The sequence below is a fragment of the Ovis canadensis genome, chromosome 9, assembly GCF_042477335.2.
Source record: "Ovis canadensis isolate MfBH-ARS-UI-01 breed Bighorn chromosome 9, ARS-UI_OviCan_v2, whole genome shotgun sequence".
NCBI lineage: Eukaryota > Metazoa > Chordata > Mammalia > Artiodactyla > Bovidae > Ovis > Ovis canadensis.
In genome coordinates this window covers 88172177-88193779 of record NC_091253.1, presented here as the reverse complement: position 1 = coordinate 88193779, position 21603 = coordinate 88172177, and the positions used below count along the sequence as shown (strand labels likewise).

General features: G+C 38.2%; 1 protein-coding gene across 9 annotated transcripts in view; it reads left to right on the top strand.

Moving 5' to 3' along the window:
* The window catches only part of VPS13B (vacuolar protein sorting 13 homolog B), a 787290-nt gene that overhangs the window by 5031 nt on the left and 760656 nt on the right, over positions 1–21603 (top strand). For all 9 annotated transcript variants that reach the window (XM_069600522.1, XM_069600521.1, XM_069600524.1 and 6 more), the window contains exon 3: positions 8542–8685. In XM_069600522.1, coding sequence (XP_069456623.1) covers positions 8542–8685 — 144 coding nt within the window. The remainder of the gene's footprint in view (positions 1–8541; positions 8686–21603) is intronic.

Genomic DNA, 21603 nt, shown 5'->3' with positions numbered 1-21603 from the left:
CAGTCTGTTGTTCCATGTCCAGTTCTAACTGTTGCTTCCTGACCTGCATATAGGTTTCTCAAGAGGCAGTTCAGGTGGTCTGGTATTCCCATCTCTTTCAAGGTAGAATTTCCTCATTGCCCCTGAGATTTCTGTTGTTTTTTTTTAAAATAACTTTGTCCAGTTTCTTCACTGCTTTTTGGGGAGAGAATTTGCCAGCCTTCTAACTTAGAATTCTAGAAGTCCTGTTTTAAATTTATGTTTATTTTGTGGTAAAAATGGATATAGCATAAAATTTACCATCTTAACCATTTTTAGGTGGGCAGTCGTGTTTACTATATATACATTATTATTCAACAGGTTTCTAGAACTTTCCATCTTCTGAAATGCCAGGGTCCAGCCCCGGTGGATCCAGGGGTAATTCCAAGGGGAGATGGCATTGGTGAGGAGAGATTTATTCATTCAGAGATATAAAGAGAGATTAAGAAAGAATAGTGTAGTGAAAAAACAGAGGAGAAAAGAGGCTGTATTCCTTGGTTTACATAGAAAGCCTATAAAGCTCCGAGACAAGGGACTTGCACAATCTACATAGGCTGCAGGCACCCGCTTGAATAGTGGAGGGTGCCCCACCTTGGGCTCCCTCTTGCGTGGGTCTTAGAAGCCCAGGCAAATCAGTAGATAGGGCGAGCCTCTATGCTCCAGGTGGGAATTCAGCCTGAACCGGGAGAATAAGAAAAGAACGACATGGGGGAGCAAGCATCGGAGCAAGACCCACCACTTTATTTTCAAAGGCAGCTTATATACCCCAAGTTGTGCATAAAGAAGTAATGGAATATGCAGAGTTATGCAGGGGCAGCAGTCCTGACCCTTATTGAGTCCAGGCTTATTTTGCATACCTTCCCATATATAAAAGGTCTCAGGTGATTTACATTATCTTCTGGCCAAGAGGCCTGTTAACATTTTTATGGCTCTTTTCCTAGATAAGTGTCTTTCAACCGGGAAACTCATTTTCCCTTGAAGTGTTTTTTCTTTAATCTGCATCACTCTCAAAGTACTAAATAAAGTTACATTCCTGTAGAACAAAGGTGCAGTGGGTTATAACAAAGTACCTAACTCAAAGATCTAATGTTGCTAATGTCAGGGTTCAGTTCAGTTCAGTTCAGTCGCTCAGTCGTGTCCGACTCTTTGCGACCCCATGAATCACAGCATGCCAGGCTTCCCTGTCCATCACCATCTCCCGGAGTTCACTCAGACTCACGTCCATCGAGTCGGTGATGCCATCCAGCCATCTCATCCTCTGTCGTCCCCTTCTCCTCCTGCCCCCAATCCCTCCCAGCATCAGAGTCTTTTCCAATGAGTCAACTCTTCTCATGAGGTGGCCAAAGTACTGGAGTTTCAGCTTGAGCATCATTCCTTCCAAAGAAATCCCAGGGCTGATCTTCAGAATGGACTGGCTGGATCTCCTTGCAGTCCAAGGGACTCTCAAGAGTCTTCTCCAACACCACAGTTCAAAAGCATCAATTCTTCGGCGCTCAGCTTTCTTCACAGTCCAACTCTCACATCCATACGTGATCTCAGAAAAAACCATAGCCTTGGCTAGATGGACCTTAGTCGGCAAAGTAATGTCTCTGCTTTTGAATATGCTATCTAGGTTGGTCATAACTTTTCTCCCAAGGAGTAAGTGTCTTTTAATTTCATGGCTGCAGTCACCATGAAATAAAGTCTGACACTGTTTCCACTGTTTCCCCATCTGTTTCCCATGAAGTGATGGGACCAGATGCCATGATCTTCGTTTTCTGAATGTTGAGCTTTAAGCCAACTTTTTCACTCTCCTCTTTCACTTTCATCAAGAGGCTTTTTAGTTCCTCTTCACTTTCTGCCATAAGGGTGGTGTCATCTGCATATCTGAGGTTATTGATATTTCTCCCGGCAATCTTGATTCCAGCTTGTGTTTCTTCCAGTCCGGCGTTTCTCATGATGTACTCTGCCTAGAAGTTAAATAAGCAGGGTGACAATATACAGCCTTGACATACTCCTTTTCCTATTTGGAACCAGTCTGTCGTTCCATGTCCAGTTCTAACTGTTGCTTCCTGAACTGCATACAGATTTCTCAAGAGGCAGGTTAGGTGGTCTGATATTCCCATTTCTTTCAGAATTTTCCACAGTTTATTGTGATCCACACAGTCAAAGGCTTTGGCATAGTCAATAAAGCAGAAATAGATGTTTTTCTGGCACTCTCTTGCTTTTTCCATGATCCAGTGGATGTTGGCAATTTGATCTCTGGTTCCTCTGCCTTTTCTAAAACCAGCTTGAACATCAGGGAGTTCATGGTTCACGTATTTCTGAAGCCTGGCTTGGAGAATTTTCAGCATTACTTCACTAGCATGTGAGATGAATGCAACTGTGCAGTAGTTTGTGCATTCTTTTGAATTGCCTTTCTTTGGAATTGGAATGAAAACTGACCTTTTCCAGTCCTGTGGCCACTGCTGAGTTTTCCAAATTTGCTGGCATATTGAATGCAACACTTTAACAGCATCATCTTTCAGGATTTGAAACAGCTCAACTGGAATTCTGTCACCTGCACTAGCCTTGTTTGTAGTGATGCTTTCTAAGGCCCACTTGACTTCACATTCCAAAATGTCTGGCTCTAGATTAGTGATCACGTCATCATGATTATCTGGGTCGTGAAGATCTTTTTTGTACAGTTCTTCTGTGTATTCTTGCCACCTCTTCTTAATATCTTCTGCTTCTGTTAGGTCCAGACCATTTCTGTCCTTCATCGAGCCCATCTTTGCATGAAATGTTCCCTTGGTATCTCTAATTTTCTTGAAGAGATCTCTAGTCTTTCCCATTCTGTTGTTTTCTTCTATTTCTTTGCATTGATTGCTGAAGAAGGCTTTCTTATCTCTTCTTGGTGTTCTTTGGAACTCTGCATTCAGATGCTTATATCTTGGCTTTCCTCCTTTGCTTTTCGCTTCTCTTCTTTTCACAGCTATTTGTAAGGCCTCCCCAGACAGCCATTTTGCTTTTTTGCATTTCTTTTCCATGGGGATGGTCTTGATCCCTGTCTCCTGTACAATGTCACGAACCTCATTCCATAGTTCATCAGGCACTCTATTTGTCAGATCTAGGCCGTTAAACCTATTTCTCATTATGATTACTGTATAATCATAATGTCAGGGTTACTACCTGTTTTTTCTACATACCAACTATATCAACAAATAAAAGATATGAAAACTTGGCAGCATGTATTGGCTCAACAATGAAACCCTTAATTAGTTCTATTTTAATGATTTTGAGTCCTCAGAAGGCCCTTCAGTTCAGTTCAGTCGCTCAGTCGTGTCCGACTCTTTGCGACCCCATGAATCGCAGCATGCCAGGCCTCCCTGTCCATCACCATCTCCCGGAGTCCACTCAGATTCACGTCCATCGAGTCCGTGATGCCATCCAGCCATCTCATCCTCGGTTGTCCCTTTCTCCTCTGCCCCCAATCCCTCCCCGCATCAGAGTCTTTTCCAGTGAGTCAACTCTTCGCATGAGGTGGCCAAAGTACTGAAGCTTCAGCTTTAGCATCAATCCTTCCAAAGAAATCCCAGGGCTGATCTCCTTCAGAATGGACTGGCTGGATCTCCTTGCAGTCCAAGGGACTCTCAAGAGTCGTCTCCAACACCACAGTTCAAAAGCATCAATTCTTCGGCACTCAGCCTTCTTCACAGTCCAACTCTCACATCCATACATGACCACAGGAAAAACCATAGTCTTGACTAGACGGACCTTAGTCGGCAAAGTAATGTCTCTGCTTTTGAATATACTGTCTAGGTTGGTCATAACTTTTCTCCCAAGGAGTAAGTGTCCTTTAATTTCATGGCTGCAGTCACCATCTGCAGTGATTTTGGAGCCCCCAAAATAAAGTTTGACACTGTTTCCCCATCTATTTCCCATGAAGTGATGGGACCAGATGCCATGATCTTCGTTTTCTGAATGTTGAGCTTTAAGCCAGCTTTTTCACTCTCCTCCTTCACTTTCCATTTCTAGAATTTTTTAAGCTCCCTGTGCCTCTCACAGTCCGGAGGCTGTAAACAATCACATGCGTAGCTGTAAGTGTCTGGATAAACCTGTCAGGCAGGCTAGAAAGTCATCAAAGTGGTTTTTGGATTGAAACACTCTTATTGTGCCCATGAGACTTATTATCTAAAAGCTCTAAATTAACTTTTTCCAGAAAAAGGTGGTGGGCGGACAGCCTCCTGTTAATGTCAGAGGAGTTGGTGAAAGGCATAATATAGTAAGGCAGACAGATTCTGGTTTTGGGATAGATGCTTGAGTAGGTCCAGGGAGGTTCCCTGGAGATCTGACTCGCCTTTGCCTGTCGGGTCTCTTCCTCATGACCTTTGCCATGGGCGGGATTCCTAATACTGGCTCTGGCACTGAAACTTAAGCTCTGTACCCACGAAACTACTGCTTCTCTTTTCTGTCTCCCCCTGGCCACCACTGTTCTTCTGTGTCTAGGAATTTGACTACTTTAGGTACGTTTTGTAAGTGAAGTTAGACAATATTTGTCTTTTTGTGACTGGCTTATTTAACTTATCACGATGACCTTGAGGTTCATTATATGTTATAGGCTATAACAGAATTTTCTTTTTAAAGACTAAGTCATATTTCATCGTATGTATATACCACATTTTCTTTATCCTTATCTTTCAGTGGACATCAGGTTTTAGTAACCTCTTGACTGTTGTGAATAATGCTGCAAAAAACATGGTTGTGCAAGTATGTTTTCAAGATTCTGCTTTCGGTTTCTTTTTAGTGTGTGCTCAGAACTGAGATTGCTGGCTTATATGGTAATTCTGTTTTTAATTGTTTGAATAATCTCCATACTGTTTTCTATAGTGCTTGCACTGTTTTACCTTTTCAGCAACAGTGCACAAGGGTTATACATTCTTTATATACTTACCACACATTACTTTCTATGGTGGTGGGTTTTTTTTGTTTGTTTGTTTTTGTTCTTGTTTAGTTTTTTTTTGATAGGGGCCCTGCCATCAGATGTGAGATGGTATGTCATTGTGGTTTTTAATTTAAATTGATTTATGGCTGTGGTGGGTCTTCATTGCTGAATGCTGCTTCCTCTAGTTGAGGCAAGAGTAGTGGCGGCTGCTCTAGCTGCAGTGTGTGGGCTCTTCATTGGGGTGGCTTTTCTTTTTGCAGCACACGAGCTCAGTAGTTGTGGTGCATGGGCTTAGTTTCACTGCAGCCTGTGGAGTCTTCTTGAACCAGGGATGAAACTCCTGTCTCCTGCATTGGCAGGCAGATTTTTAACCATTGGACCACCAAGGAGATTTGCCATTGTGGGTTTAAAAAATAATAATTTTATTTATTTGTTTTGTTTTTGCCTTTGCTGGGTCTGTGTTGCTACGCAGGCTTTTGTCTAGTTGGGGCGAGTGGAGGCTACTCTTTAGTAGTGGTGCACGGCCTTCTCATTGCAGTGGCTTTTCTTGTTGCAGAGCACAAGGTTTAGGGCACATGGGCTTCACTAGTTGTGGCTCGTGGGTTTAGTTGCTCCTTGGTCTGTGGCGTCTTTCCGGACCAGGAATCAAACCCGTGTCTCCTGCATTGGCAGGCAGATTCTTTACCCCTGAATCACCAGGGAAGCCCTGTCATTCTGGTTTTGATTTGTATTTCTCTGATTAATGATGGTGAGCATTTTTTCCTTTTTGTTGGCCTTTTGTCTGTGTTCTTTTGAAAATTTCTATTCAAGTCAATTCTCCATTTTTAAAATTTGGTTATTGTTTTGTTGTTGTGTTTTGTTGTTGTTGTTGTAGTTCTTTATGTCGTCTAGATTTTAAACCCTTATCAGATCCTTTCTGTTTCTCCCATGTGATTACCTTTCTGTTTTGCTGAGTGTTTTCTTTGCTTTCTGGAGGTTTTTAGGTTTGATATAGTCCTTTTAATCTTTTTTTGCTTTTGTGCCCTGTTACATTCATTTTTAAAGTATCCCTTTTTTTCCTGTGAGGATATTTTGTAATAGCCTTTCTACAATGTGATTTATGAGAGCTATTCAGTTCCTTTGTGCAGCCATAGATATTCTGTTTTAGGGATGCATTGTTTTCCTGAGTAGTTCCAAGTAAATGAAATATTTTTAAGTTGTACAGTATATTTCAATAATGAAAAAGAATGAAAAGAAAATCATTTCTTTTGGTTACCTTAGGATGACCCACTTGTTTTAACAGTCAACATTTTCTTTTGCCTTTTATAAGGCGTAAATATTTCTATTTGTTTATCACAGCAACTCTGAGATGAGGAAATGGAAATGATCTTGCTTACAGTGAGTTGATTTAAGTGAACTTCAGTTGGATTACCAGCATGGGCTATGTGATTCAAAATTCCATGTTTTAATATAGAATATTTTCCCTTATGTTAATGTTCAGTTAGTCATTCAGATAGGATTAGTAGTATTCTGGTGATAACAAGGTCTTGAGTTTGATTTAGGTGTCTTTTAACTTCTTCTAAGAAAATCCAGTTTTGTCCATAGATTGCAAGTTTTGGTAGTCATTTCACAAACATACCATTGTTACACACCTCAGGGGTAGAGATGGAAATGTCATTGAAACATTATCCAGATAAATGTATAACCAATGGAAATGTACTCGTTGCTCGTAAAGGAAGTTAGATGTAGTGTAGTTTTATTAAGAGCAAGGGCTCTGGTGTAATAATTTCCAGTTTCAGCTCTCTAAGATGAGTTATTTTGAAAGTTATTTGACCTTTCTGTGCCTCAGATTTTGGAAATGTCATTGAAACATTATCCAAATGAATGTATAACCAATGGAAGTATACTCGTTGCTCATAAAGGAAGTTAGAAACAGTGTAGTTTTGTTAAGAGCAAGGGCTCTGGCATAATACTTTCCAGTTTTGAATCATGTCTCTCTCTAAGATGAGTTATTTTTGAAAGTTATTTGACCTTTCTGTGCCTCAGATTTTTTTTTAAAATCTATAAAGTGGGTATAATAGTATTTACTTTTTGGAGTTCCTACAAAGATTAAAGGTTGCATACACGTAAAGTACTTAAAACAGTGCCTGGTACACAGTAAGTGCTCATTAACATGGTATTCATTATAGACACTGATCAAAATATAATCTCTCCCATTGATCAATGCTTGGAGAAATTACTGCATCTTTAAAGTTAATGAAATATTGAGAACTGTTAAAATTGTGACATTGTTAGAATAGTAGAAATATCAATAGGTTTTTAGTATTCTGCTCTTTAATAAGCTTGTTGAAGACATAAAAGAGGCTTTTACATTTGTAGTAATAAATAGTGTCTTTATATTGATGGCCTTTGAGGAAGACAGTGACCTAAGCACTTTATATAAATTAATTGATTTAATCCCCAAACACACTACTATTATCCAGTTTCATGGATAAAGAAACTGAGATGCAGAGATGTGGTACAAGTTGCCTCTTGTCATTGTGCTAGTAAGTAGCAGGTGTAGGATTAAATCCCCTTGTGCTGGTTCCAGATTTATTGGTCTTAACCATTTTGCTGTACTGTCTATATATGTATGTTTAGCTACATTACTGCTGTGTTGCTAAACCAAGGTGGATACTTCTTGGATGAAGGAACAGCTTAATATTGATTTTAACTTTCACAAATAGAGTTATAATAATGTGACTGAAATACAGTCTAAATGCAATTTATTATTACTTTTTTTGTTGTTGGTTTATGACATTTTATCTGAAGGTGAAATGATTTGGTATAAAGTGGTTGTGGTAACCTTTGTTTTCATTTCTAACCTTTTTAATCACGAAACAGTTATAAAACATTTAAAATTTATCATCATATAGTTTCTAGGTATGATCTTTAGGTAAAGTTCAGGACTTTCTTTTTTTTCCCAAAGTTGATCAGTGTTTATTTTTCAGGTCATTCTCCTGTCTTTAATTCAGTTCCCCTGTTTCATCTTGCCTTAAAATCCTGTTCTGTTATCATTTCCATTTAGCAAAATAAGAAACAGAGACCTTGACAGGTTAAGTGCCTTATTAAATATAACTTGCACAATACGTTTTTGTAGCTCATCAGTAACTATAATTTAGCAAGTTATTTGATGCTGCTTTTTGATGAACAGTAATTCTCTGAATTTTGTTTTTGTTGTTGTTATATGATGAAATTTATTTGCTTTTTATATTTTTTTAAATTGGAGGATAATTGCTTTATAATGTTGTGTTGGTTTCTGCTGTACAACAGTGTAACCCAACTCTCAGTATATATCTGTATCCTCTCTGTCTGGAGTTGCTCTCCCACCCCATTGTATCCCCCAGCATCGTACCTCTCTAGGTCATCACAGCTCACCGAGCTGGGTTCCCAGCGCTGCTCAGTGGTCCCCGCCCCCTGCCCCCCCATCTGTTTTACAGATGGTAGTATATGTATGTCCGTGCTACTCTCTCAATTCATACCACCCTCCCTAGAATATTTTTGTGTTGGAAATTTTCTCTTTTCAGAAAGTATTTTGGATATTAGAATGAAAAAAAATATTAAGCTCTTACTAAATTTTATTTAATGTTTTGTGTTTTAAGGAATTGAAATTACCATTCACTTTTTTAAGTGGGCATATTCATGAACTGAGGATCCACGTACCATGGACAAAACTGGGTTCAGAACCAGTGGTAATTACCATCAATACAATGGAATGCATTTTGAAACTTAAAGATGGAATACAGGTAAGAAATTATTGAACCTAGTTGTTTATGTTAACCAATTAAAATACTTTATTTTTGGGGGCCTGTTCTGGGTCTTCACTGCTGTGAGTCAGCTTTCTCTAGTTGTGGCGAGCTGCGGCTACTCTCTAGTTGTGGTGAACAGGCTTCTCATCGTGATGGACTTCTTTTGTTGTGGAGCCCAGGCCCTAGGGTGTGTGGCCTCCAGTAGTTGCAGCTCTGGGCTCTAGAGCGCAGGCTCAGTAGTTGTGGTGCGTGAACTTAGTTGCTCAGCTGCCTATGGGATCTTATTGGATCAGAGGTCGAAACTGTGTCTCCTGCATTGGCAGGCAGATTCCTTACCACTGACCCACCAGAGAAACCCCGACCAATTTAATAGTTATTAGTAATTGTTATTTCTTTAACTTTTGGAACAGGCCAGCTTTTACATAAACAAATCTTAGCTTATACACTTAACTTTTTTGTTTTTGGCTTCATTGGCTCAGTAGTTGTGCCATGTGGGCTTAGGTGTCCTGTGGCATGTCGATCTTAGTTCCCCTACCAGGGATTGAACATATGTCCCCTGTACTGGAAGGCAGATTCAATCACCAGGAAAGTTCCACACTTAAATTTTTTTTTTTTAAACAGAACTATGAAAATAACAATTGCAAAAGAGTTTTCTTAAATTTGGATAAAACATCTAGCAGTTATTTTCATATTAATCTTACTTACTCTAGTCATAGCCTTAGTAGGGATTATGCTTATTGCTTATTACCTTTATCTATAAGAAATGGGGTCTGATTGTGTTCAATTTTTAGGTGAAGGTTTTTGAATTTTCAGAGGATCTGTATGATTTTTATTTCCTTACATGACATTTCTAAATGAGGTGAAATGTTTTAAAGTTATATTTTGAGAAGATGAAAATATATTGAATTTACCTTCATACCAAATTTCACTGTATCTTTGAAATTTTGTCATTAGAAACTGATGTTTTGGACTTAATTCCTCTTTGACCCATGTTACATTTCATTTCAGTGTTTTTTTTTTTTGTTGTTAAGTTATAATACTGATTTTAAGGAGTTTGGTATAATACTGATTTTAAGGAGTTTGTATGAAAAATTTTCTAATTTAGGAAGCAAACAGGTTTGGACAGCAGCATGTTTTGATGGATTTTTCCACTTTTATCCTGTATAAAAATAGTGTCTTAGTCTTTCATTTTTATGATTTATTCCTTAGCCCATTATTTAATTTTCAATTTTAAGGAAGCCTTTCTAGAACCAAGTGAATTGATGAGTATTGTTAAATTTTAATCTCTGTGAAATGAGTTAATGTAGGGAACAAGGTATAAAGAAGGTTGAGAAGTGCTTGCAAATGAGACTTTCAACCAGGGCTGAACATTCTTGCAAATGAGATGTTCAGCTAAGAATCCTCTGTTTGTTTCCATGAGAAAAGAACATTTCTTGCACACAAGGGTGTTTCTCTGATTCCTCAAAAGGAACAGACCCAGGGACAAAACGGATTCTAAGTTGATAAAGAAGTTCCCCCAAACAAAGTCTTAGCTGCAGTAACTAAGTTAAGGTAAAGGTTATCTCGCCCTGCACCTGCGCACTGTATAGTCGCTGAATTATAGTGCTTGCCGACTTGCCCTGTAGATTGTTGTGCAAGGCATAGAAAATAAAGCAGCTGTAAAAAACAAGGAGAAAAAGTAAAAAGATTCAAACCACTCTGCAGTGTTGGTGTTTCATTCCGTTGCTAACAAGTTAAGGCTATTTATAAATTGGTAAGATCATTTCCTTCTTGAAGTAGATAACTTTGAGTGTCATATGAAATCACTGGGCTCAAACTTTTTTTCTTTCTGTGAAATCCCTTAATTCTGAACCTTTATTTTCCATTTCAACTTAACTAGTGTAAATTCCTGGAAATGAGTGTATCAGTGCTATACTCTCATTAAAATTTATTTTGTGAACTTTAAATATTTGAGATATTGATTTGGGAATCTGTAGATAGTTATGGGCAACAAAATTTTATTTTACGTTTATATTTAGTAATACTTAAATGGTTCTTAATCATTATGTTCTTGAAATTTAATTTTTTTAAGAAGTCTGGACTTGGTTATACCACCCATGCAGTGTTCCATATTAAGTGGAAAAAAAAAAATCCAGACACTTAAGTATTTTTTCAGTGGGAAGGTGGAACTTTCAAGGCCAGATGTCCCATAAGAAACACATTTTAAAAGAGGCAAATTACAACTAATTATAGAGGTTTCAGTAAAAGATTTGTAACACATGACTCAGCGTAACCTAGAACTAATATTTGATATTGGACCATGCATATGGCTACTGCAGGAATGATCAAATTTCCTGCTTGTGTGGTATTTGAGACTTGAATTTTGTGGTGTGTACAGCAAAAGGTCAAGTGTCATGAGTGTAAACCACTCTCAAAACAAGTATTTTTTACAGATGTTTAAAATTTTGAGCTTGAAAGGATTTTTGAAAATTGCAGTTGACATTTGGACAAATTATTCAGCAGTGTGCACCCCTGGAGAGTTATGCTTCAGTTTATACTGGTGATTAGAATTAATTTTTTTTTTAACTGTGCCATGAAGTATGCAGGATCTTAGTTGCCCAACCAGGAATCGAACCCCAGTCATCTGCAGTGGAAACACAAGAGTCTTAACCACTGGACCACCAGGGAAGTCCCTGGTGTTAATTTTTTGGTGAAATTATTATAGAGGAAACATTTTAAAATAGTTTATTTTCCTACTTTAAGCTTTGATTAGTATAATAGGAAATTAAGTTAAAAAATCATATATGTACTAGTAAAATTGAGTAAGCCCATATTTGGCTTATATTATTTCTAATTATTACAAATGCATAATGAAGAAAAGACTTACTTTCCAAATAAAATTAACACGGGATTGTAGGTAAAATGAAGGGGCCTTTAAGAGTTACAGATATGAATCTGCTGAAAATACTATTAATGTATGAGAAAGTAATAAAATTTGAAAGAAATCTGAGGTTTATTTAGAAATCATTATAAAAATATTGCTAAATTTCTTGATAAAAAGGCATGTGCAGTTTGTAAAGTTCAATTAAATTCTAACATTTGTTGATTTTATTTTAACGTGTCATCGCACTGAAAAGCATTGCAAGATACGTAATTTCTGCAAACTACTTAGGAAAAAAGATTTATAATTGTGACTCCAATGATAATTATACTGCCTTAACATGTCTCTGATCATTTTTAATTATAGAGTTTTTTTTTATGTGAAGGTGACTAACTTGTGTGTTAGGTAAAGTCATCTTGATGTTCACTCTGAATTATTTTAATATATTGATATTCTAACTAGCATTGTATTCACGCTGAGAGACAGGTCTGTGTTAGTTATACTCACCTTTAGATCCTGCAGATTTGTACTGTTTTTATTTTTCTTTTTTGGACTCAAGACACAGAATTTGATTCATGACACATCATCACTAGTGATCCAGGTTTGATTTGTTTATTTATTTAGCTATTTTTGTCCACTCTAGTCTAGTCTAAAAAATACATGTGGAACCAGCATACAGCTCAAGGTTGAAAACCTTACCAGTAATTTACATTGAACTATAAGCTCCTCTTCTTTTGCATATTCTTGTTTATCTTCTATGGACCTCATCTGTAAAATAGGACAAGACTTTCTACATAGTTCTTTTATTTGATTGTGTATGCTTTCTCTGTTCATTGTGTTTATAATTAAAAAAAAACCTCCTTCAGTGTAAGGAGAGTAGTCAATTTTTGTTTGTTTTTGTACAATATTTTTATTTTATTTTTAAATTTATTTATTTTAATTAGAGGCTAATTACAATATTGTATTGATTTTGCCATACATCCACATGAATCCACCATGTGTGTACATGTGTTCCCAATCCTGAACCCCCCTCTCACCTCCCTCCGCGTACCATCCCTCTGGGTCATCCCAGTGCACCAGGCACAAGCATCCTATATCCTGCATCAAACCTGGACTGGTGATTTGTTTCTTCTATGATATTATTATCATGTTTGAATGCCATTCTCCCAAATCATCCCCCCCCGCCCCCCCGCCACAGAGTCCAAAAGACTGTTCTATACATCTGTGTCTCTTTTGCTGTCTCACATACAGGGTTATCGTTACCATCTTTCTAATTCGATATATATGTGTTAGTATACTGTATTGGTGTTTTTCTTTCTGGCTTACTTCACTCTGTATAATCAGCTCCATTTTCATCCACCTCATTAGAACTGATTCAAATGTATTCTTTTTAATGGCTGAGTAATACTCCATTGTGTATATATACCACAGCTTTCTTATCCATTCATCTGCTGATGGACATCTAGGTTGCTTCCATGTCCTAAAACTATGTTGAATAGTAGTGGTGAACATGGACACCCTTGTCTTGTTTCTGACTTTAGGGGAAATGCTTTCAATTTTTCACCTTTGAGGATAATGTTTGCTGTGGGTTTGTCATATATAGCTTTTATTATGTTGAGGTATGTTCCTTCTATTCCTGCTTTCTGAAGAGTTTTTATCATAAATGGATGTTGAATTTTGTCAAAGGCTTTCTCTGCATCTATTGAGATAATCATATGGCTTTTTCAATTTGTTAATGTGGTGTATTACATTGATTGATTTGTGGATATTGAAGAATCCTTGCATCCCTGGGATAAAGCCCACTTGGTCATGGTGTATGATCTTTTTAATGTGTTGTTGGATTCTGATTGCTAGAATTTTTGTTAAGGATTTTTGCATCTATGTTCATCAGTGATATTGGCCTGTAGTTTTCTTTTTTTGTGGCATCTTTGTCAGGTTTTGGTATTAGGATGATGGTAGCCTCATAGAATGAGTTTGGAAGTTTCCCTTCCTCTGCAATTTTCTGGAAGAGTTTGAGTAGGATAGGTGTTAGCTCTTCTCGAAATTTTTGGTAGAATTCAGCTGTGAAGCCATCTGGACCTGGGCTTTTGTTTGCTGGAAGATTTCTGATTACAGTTTCAATTTCCGTGCTTGTGATCTTGGTCTGTTAAGATTTTCTATTTCTTCCTGGTTCAGTTTTGGAAAGTTGTACTTTTCTAAGAATTTGTCCATTTCTTCCACGTTGTCCATTTTATTGGCATATAATTGCTGATGGTCTCTTATGATCCTTTGTATTTGTGTGTTGTCTGTTGTGATCTTTCCATTTTCATTTCTAATTTTGATTTGATTCTTCTCCCTTTGTTTCTTGATGAGTCTGGCTAATGGTTTGTCAGTTTTATTTATTCTTTCAAAGAACCAGCTTTTGGCTTTGTTGATTTTTGCTATGGTCTCCTTTGTTTCTTTTGCATTTATTCCTGCCCTAATTTTTAAGCTTTCTTTCTTTCCTTCTACTAACCCTGGGGTTCTTCATTTCTTCCTTTTCTAGTTGCTTTAGGTGTAAAGTTAGGTTATTTATTTGGCTTTTTTCTTATTTCTTGAGGTATGCCTTTATTGCTATGAACTTTCCCCTTAGCACTGCTTTTACAGTGTCCAATAGGTTTCATTTTCATTCATTTCTATGCATATTTTGATTTCTTTTTTTATTTTTTCTGTGATTTTGTTGGTTATTCAGCAGTGTGTTTTTCAGCCTCCATATGTTGGAATTTTTAATAGTTTTTCTCCTGTAATTGAGATCTAATCTTACTGCATTGTGGTCAGAAAAGGGATGATTTCAGTTCTTTTGAATTTACCAAGGCTAGATTTATGGCCCAGGATGTGATCTATCCTGGAGAAGTTTCCATGTGCACTTGAGAAAAAGGTGAAGTTCATTGTTTTGGGGTGAAATATCAATTAGGTCTAACTGGTCTATTGTATCATTTAAAGTTTGTGTTTCTTTGTTAATTTTCTGTTTAGTTGATCTATCCATAAATGTGAGTGGGGTATTAAAGTCTCCCACTATTATGGTGTTATTGTTAATTTCCCCTTTCATACTTGTTAGCATTTGTCTTGCGGTGCTCCTATGTTGGGTACATATATATTTATAATTGTTATATCTTCTTCTTGGATTGATCCTTTGATCATTATGTAGTGTCCTTCTTTGTCTCTCTTCACAGCCTTTGTTTTAAAGTCTATTTTATCTGATATGAGTATTGCTACTCCTGCTTTCTTTTGATCTCTATTTTCATGGAGTATCTTTTTCCAGCCCTTCACTTCCAGTCTGTATGTGTCCCCTGTTTTGAGGTGGGTCTCTTGTAGACAACATATATAGGGGTCTTGTTTTTGTATCCATTCAGCCAGTCTTTGTCTTTTGTTTGGGACATTCAAACCGTTTACGTTTAAGGTAATTATTGATAAGTATGATCCCATTGCCATTTACTTTATTGTTTTGGGTTCGAGTTTATGAACCGTTTTTGTGTCTCCTGTCTAGAGAATATCCTTTAGCATTTGTTGGAGAGCTGGTTTGGTGGTGCTGAATTCTCTCAGCTTTTGCTTGTCTGTAAAGCTTTTGATTTCTCCTTCGTATTTGAATGAGATCCTTGCTGGGTACAGTAATCTGGGCTGTAGGTTATTTTCTTTCATCACTTTATGTCCTGCCATTCCCTCCTGGCCTGAAGAGTTTCTATTGAAAGATCAGCTGTTATCCTTATGGGAATCCCCTTGTGTGTTATTTGTTGTTTTTCCCTTGCTGCTTTTAATATTTGTTCTTTGTGTTTGATCTTTGTTAATTTGATTAATATGTGTCTTGGGGTGTTTCGCCTTGGGTTTCTCTTGTTTGGGACTCTCTGTGTTTCTTGGACTTGGATGATTATTTCCTTCCCCATTTTAGGGAAGTTTTCAACTATTATCTCCTCAAGTATTCTTTCATGGTCTTTCTTTTGTTTTCTTCTTCTGAGACTCCTATGATTCGAATCTTGGAGTGTTTAATATTGTCCTGGAGGTCTCTGAGATTGTCCTCATTTCTTTTATTTCATTTTTCCTCTCTGATTCATTTATTTCTACCATTCTATCTTCTACTTCACTAATCCTATCTTCTGCCTCCGTTATTTTACTATTTGTTGTCTCCAGAGTGTATTTGATCTCATTTATTGCATTATTCATTGTATATTGACTTTTTAAAATTTCTTCTAGGTCCTTGTTAAACCTTTCTTGCATTTTCTCAATCCTTGTCTCCAGACTGTTTATCTATGATTCCATTTTTTTTCAAGATTTTGGATCATTTTCACTATCATTATTCAGAATTCTTTATCAGGTGGATTCCCTATCTCTTCCTCTGTTGTTTGGTTTGGTGGGCACTTATTCTGTTCCTTTACCTGCTGGTATTCCTCTGTGTCTTCCTCTTGTTTATATTGCTGAGTTTGGGGTAGCCTTTCTGTATTCTGGCAGTATGTGGAATTCTCTTTATTATGAAGTTTCCTCGCTGTGGGTGGGGTTGTATCCATGGCTTGTCAAGGTTTCTTGGTTAGGGAAGCTTGTGTTGGTGTTCTGGTGGGTGGAGCTGGATTTCTTCTCTCTGGAGTGCAATGAAGTGTCTATGAGATGTCAGTGGTTTTGGAGTAACTTTGGGCAGCCTGTATATTGAAGCTCAGGGCTGTGTTCCTGTGTTGCTGGAGAATTTGCATGGTATGTCTTGCTCTGGAACTTGTTGGTCTTTGGGTGGTGCTTGGTTTCAGTGTAGGGATGGAGGCGCTTGATGAGCTCCTATTGATTAATGTTCCCTGGAGTCAGGAGTTCTGATGTTCTCAGGTTTTGAACTTAAGCCTCCTGCTTCTGGTTTTCAGTCTTATTTTTACAGTAGTCTCAAGACTTCTTCTTCTATGCAGCACTGTTGATAAAACATCTAGGTTAAAGATGAAAAGTTTCTCCACAGTGAGGGACACATAGAGAGGTTCACAGAGTTACATGGAGAAGAGAAGAGGGAGGAGGGAGTTAGAGGTGACCCGAATGAGATGAGGTGGAATCAAAAGAGGAGAGAGCAAGCTAGCCAGTAATCACTTCCTTATGTGCGCTCCAGTCTGGACTGCTCAGAGATGTTCATGGAGTTATACAGAGAAGAGAAAAGGGAGGAAGGAGACAGAGGTGGCCAGGAGGATGAAAGGGGGGAATGAAAAGGAGAGAGACAGATCTAGCCAGTAATCAGTTCCTTAAGTGTTCTCCACCATCTGGAACACACAGAGATTCATAGAGTTGGATAGAGAAGAGAATGGGGAGGGAGGAGACAGAGGTGACCTGTTGGAGAAAAAGGAGAGTCCACAGTGGGAGAGAGCAGTCAAGCCAGTAATCTCGCTCCCAAGTAAAAATGGGTACTGAAGATTGGGTTCTTAAAGGTACAAAATTGATAACAAATACCAAAAAGCAAAGATTAAAATTCTGGAGTAGAGGTTTGATTTTCAAAAATACAGTATTAAGGAAAAGAAGAAAAAAAGTCACAAAAATTATTAAAAAAATATATATATATGAAGTTTGCTTTAAAAAATAGTCTTTTTTTTGAAAAGTAATAGTAGCTTATAAAAATGAAAATTAAAGGAGTAATAGAGGACTTAAAAATTAAAGTTAAAAAAAAAGAAAGGAATGATCGTAAAAATAGTAAAGATATATCTAGGACTCTCTCTAGTGGTGTTGTGGGCAGTGTGGGTTCATTTTCGGATAGTTCCTTGGTCCGGCTCATATTTCTCAAGATCTATAGGCCCCTTCCTATGTAGTTGGTACTAACTACAGGGTTTTAATCTATTGCACCTGTCACTTCCAAGGCGGTTCCCTCTGTTTTAGCTTCTTCTGTTTGCTGGTCTCTTCAATGTCGGATTTCCGCCCTGACACAAGGAGGGCGGTGGTGGACGCTTTTTTTTTTAGGCTCACTTGTTCAGTCACGCTGTGGGGAGGGAGGGATGCTACAAACAAATAACACTGGCGTGTGCTCGCAGTGTCTCAGCCACACTGGGCCTGCCCCCGCTCACGGTGCATGTGCTTTCCCTGCTCACACTGCTCAGGCTCTAGTTTGCTCCACTGGGAACCGTCTGAGGCCGGCCCTGGGCTGCATGCACCTCCCAGGTCTAAGTCTCTCAGGTTCAGGCACTCGGGTAGTCCTCAGAGGCGCAGACTCCATTGGGCCTGCGTTTTGTGCCTTCCCCAGGTCCAAGCAGCTTGGGTCATGAGCTGTTTGGCGAGCGCGGTCACTGCGACTTACCGCCTCTCCTGTCCCTGCTGCTTGGTTTTCTGGGTGTACAACCGGCGCACCTTCTCAGGCAGATGGTGATTGTCCAGAACCCCAAGAAGTCTTGGTTAGCAAGAAGCCTGCTTGCAGTTTGGTAGATAATGTCTCTCTGGGGCTGCGATTGCCCCCTTCCAGCTCTGGCTGCCTGTCACCCGAGGTGGATGGCCTGCAGCCGGCTGGTTCTGTTCAGCCCTTTGTTCTGTGAGCGGGCCTGGCGGTGGCTTAGGGCTTTTCCCGTGGTAGCTATCCCACAGTCTGGTTTGCTAGCCCAAGTTAGTTCGTTCTGATTACCCTCAGGGCATTCAGGCCCGGTCCTTACTCTAAGCAATGCAGCCCACACCTCCCTGCCCAGCCCCCGCTTGCTAGTGGTGGGTGCAGGGGTCTGCGCTGCTTCTCCGCTGGGGGAGTTACCGTTGGGCTTGTAATCTGTGGGTTTTAATTATTTACTTAATTTTTCTTCCCTATTATGTTGCCCTCTGTGATTCCAAGGCTCGCCACAGACTCGGCAGTGAGAGTGTTTCCTGGTGTTCAGTAACTTCTCTCTTTTTAAGACTCCCTGGGACAGAGCTCCGTCCCTACCTCTTTTGTCTCTTTTTTTGTCTTTTATATTTTTCCTACCTCCTTTCAAAGACAATGGGCTGCTTTTCTGGGTGCCTGACGTCCTCTGCTGGCGTTCAGAAGTTGTTTTGTGGAATTTACTCAGTGTTTAAATGTTCTTTTGATGAATTAGTAGGGGAGAAAGTGGTCTCCCCGTCCTATTCCTCCGCCGTCTTAGGACCGCCCTATTTTTAAAGTACATCTTTATTCTGCTCTTTGTGCCACCTAGGAAGTAAAATCTCAAAAGTCTTTTGACCTGTTACATGTAACCATTTGCAAGGTGTTTATATAAGTGATACTTGCTATTCCTAAAATAAAAAATAAAATCTTCTGAACCTAAATCAAAATTTTAAGATACCATTTAAAGCGAGATAAAGAACTAGGATTTTGGTTAGTGTATATGCTTTTAAATCCTGGTTAGTGCTTGGAGTTACAGAGCAATCTTGCCTGTTCTCTTTCCTTGAATGTTTGATGCAGTGGAAATTGGTTATTGGCTTAGATAGTTGTTAAGAGAATAGAGGAGTATCATATCCTGTCCTTGAAGCCTGTGCACTATTAGGCTAGAGGAAGTTTTGGTAAGGCTGTTAACAATATTTATATGTCTTTTTTGTTTTTTAACACTGTAATTCTCTTATCTGAAGCTAGTTTAATCTGGTTGACTGCTGCCTTGGTTTGAATGTCCTCTCAAAATTCCTGTTCTGACATCCTAATCCCTAGAGATAGTGGTGTATTAAGAGGTAGGGCCTTTGAAAATCATGACAGTGGAGACCTCATTAATTCAGTTAGTGCTTTTTAAAAGAAAATTTAGAGAGATTGCTACCCCTTTTGCCTTATGAGGACACAGTGACAACCAGATAAAGGGCCCTCACTAGACCATGTTGGCACTTTAACCTTAGACTTCCTAGCCTATGAGAAGTATGAGGAATAAATTTCTGTTGTTTTTTAGCTACCCAGTCAGTGGTGTTCTGTTACAGTAGCCTAAATGGACTGAAACAACTACCTTTTCAGAAATTAAGGAAAAACCCAGAATTGCTGACTCAGGTTGTGGAATTTACGGTACTATTGTGGATTCCCTCACTTGCGCTGCTATAGGATAGTGATGGTGGTGATGCTGATAGCAGATAGTGTAGTTTAGATTCTGTCTGTAGATTTCTTTCTATGAAAAATGAGGCAGAGTTCCCTATAAATGATGGGTAGCATCTTTACTTCCACTGGGGAATCCCTTTATGGTGGGTGTATAAATATTTACAAATGTTACATTTTCTTGTTGGATTGACCCCTTATCACTAGGTAATGCCCTTTTTTTCTAATTACTGCCTTTGTTTTAAAGTCTATTTTGTCTGATGAAAGCATAACTATCCCTGCTTTCTTTTTGTTTCCATTTACATGGAATAGCTTTTTCCACCCCTTCACTTTCAGTCCGTGTGTGTACATTTGAAGTGAATTTCTTGTAGGCAGCATATCGTTAGGTCTTGTTTTTTTATCCTTTCAACACTATTTCTTGTGATTAGAGAATTTAGTCCATTTACATTTGAATGCCATTTTGTTAGTTTTTTTCTGGCTGTTTTGTAGTTTTTCCTTTTTTATTCCTCTTCATTTGTGATTTGAAGACTTCCTTTATCTGCTATAGGTTTTTGCTTTGTGGTTGACTCATTGGAAAAGACTGATGCTGGGAGGGTTTGGGGCCAGGTGGAGAAGGGGATGACAGAGGATGAGATGGCTGGATGGCATCACCGACTTGATGGATGTGAGTTTGAGTGAACTCGGGGAGTTGGTGATGGACAGGGAGGCCTGGCGTGCTGCAGTTCATGGGGTTGCAGAGTCGGACACGACTGAGCGACTGAACTGAACTGAACCATGAGTCTTGTATATAACAGCATATAAAAACCTGTTTAAAGTTGATGTGTTTGAATATGTTCTAAAGCACTACCTTTTACCCACCCTCATGTTAATGTTTTTGATGTCACATTTTACATCTTTTTATCTTGTGTATACCTCAACTTAATTATTGTAGTTACAGTTATCCTTTTACTACTTTAGTCTTTTGACCTTCACACATTATAGCTTTATAGGTAATTAATCCACTACATTTACTTCATTTATACTATAGTATATTTATACTGTACTATATTTACCTTTACCAGTGAGATTTATACTTTCATATGTATTTTTAATTTAATTATTTTTATTTGGGCTATAACTTGCAGTATTAGTTTTAGATGAATAACATAGTGATTCACTATTTTTGTACATTACAAAAAGATCGCAGGATGAGTCTCAACTATCTGTCACCATACAGAGTTGTTACAATATTGCTGGTTATATTCCCTATGCTGTTCATTATATCCCCTTGATTTATTTATTTTATAACTAGAAATCTATACTTCTTAGTCTATCTCACCTTCTTTCTTTCCCCCAAACCCCTCCCCCCTGGCAATCATTTGTTTGTTCTTCGTATTTATACATCTGTTTCAGTTTTATTATATTTGTTAATTTGTTGTGTTTTTGGATTCCACATGTAAGTGAAATCGTATGGTGTTTATCTTTCTCTGATTTATTTCACTTAGCATAATGCCTTCTAGGTCTGTCTGTGTTGCATTTGGCAAGATTTCATTTTTTTTATGGCTGAATAATATTTCATTGTGTGTGTATATATGTATGTATATACTACATTTTCTATATCTGTTCATTTTTTTGATGGATACTTCAGTTTCTTCCATATCTTGGCTATTGGAAATAATGTTGCAGTGAACACAGGCGTGCATATATTGTTTCAAATTAGTGTTTTGTTTTCTTTGGAAAACTATTCTTCTTTGGAAGAGTGGACTTGCTGGATCATATGGTTAATTTTTTGAGGAACCCCCTTTTTGTTTTCTGTGATGGTTGTATCAGCTAACATTCACAACAGTCCATGAAGGTTCTCTTTTCTCCATATCCTCACTGACTCTTGTTACTTGTTGTCTTTTTGACCATAACCATTCTGACAGGTGTGAGGTGATATCTCATTGTGGATTTGCTAATTTTATTCCCCTGATAATTAGTGATGTGGAGCATTTGTTCGTGTCTGTTGGCAATCTTTATATCTTCTTTGAAAAATTTTCCAGGTCCTCTGCCTATTTTTTTTAAATTGGGTTGTTTGTTGTTTTTGATGTTGCTGCTGCTGCTGCTAAGT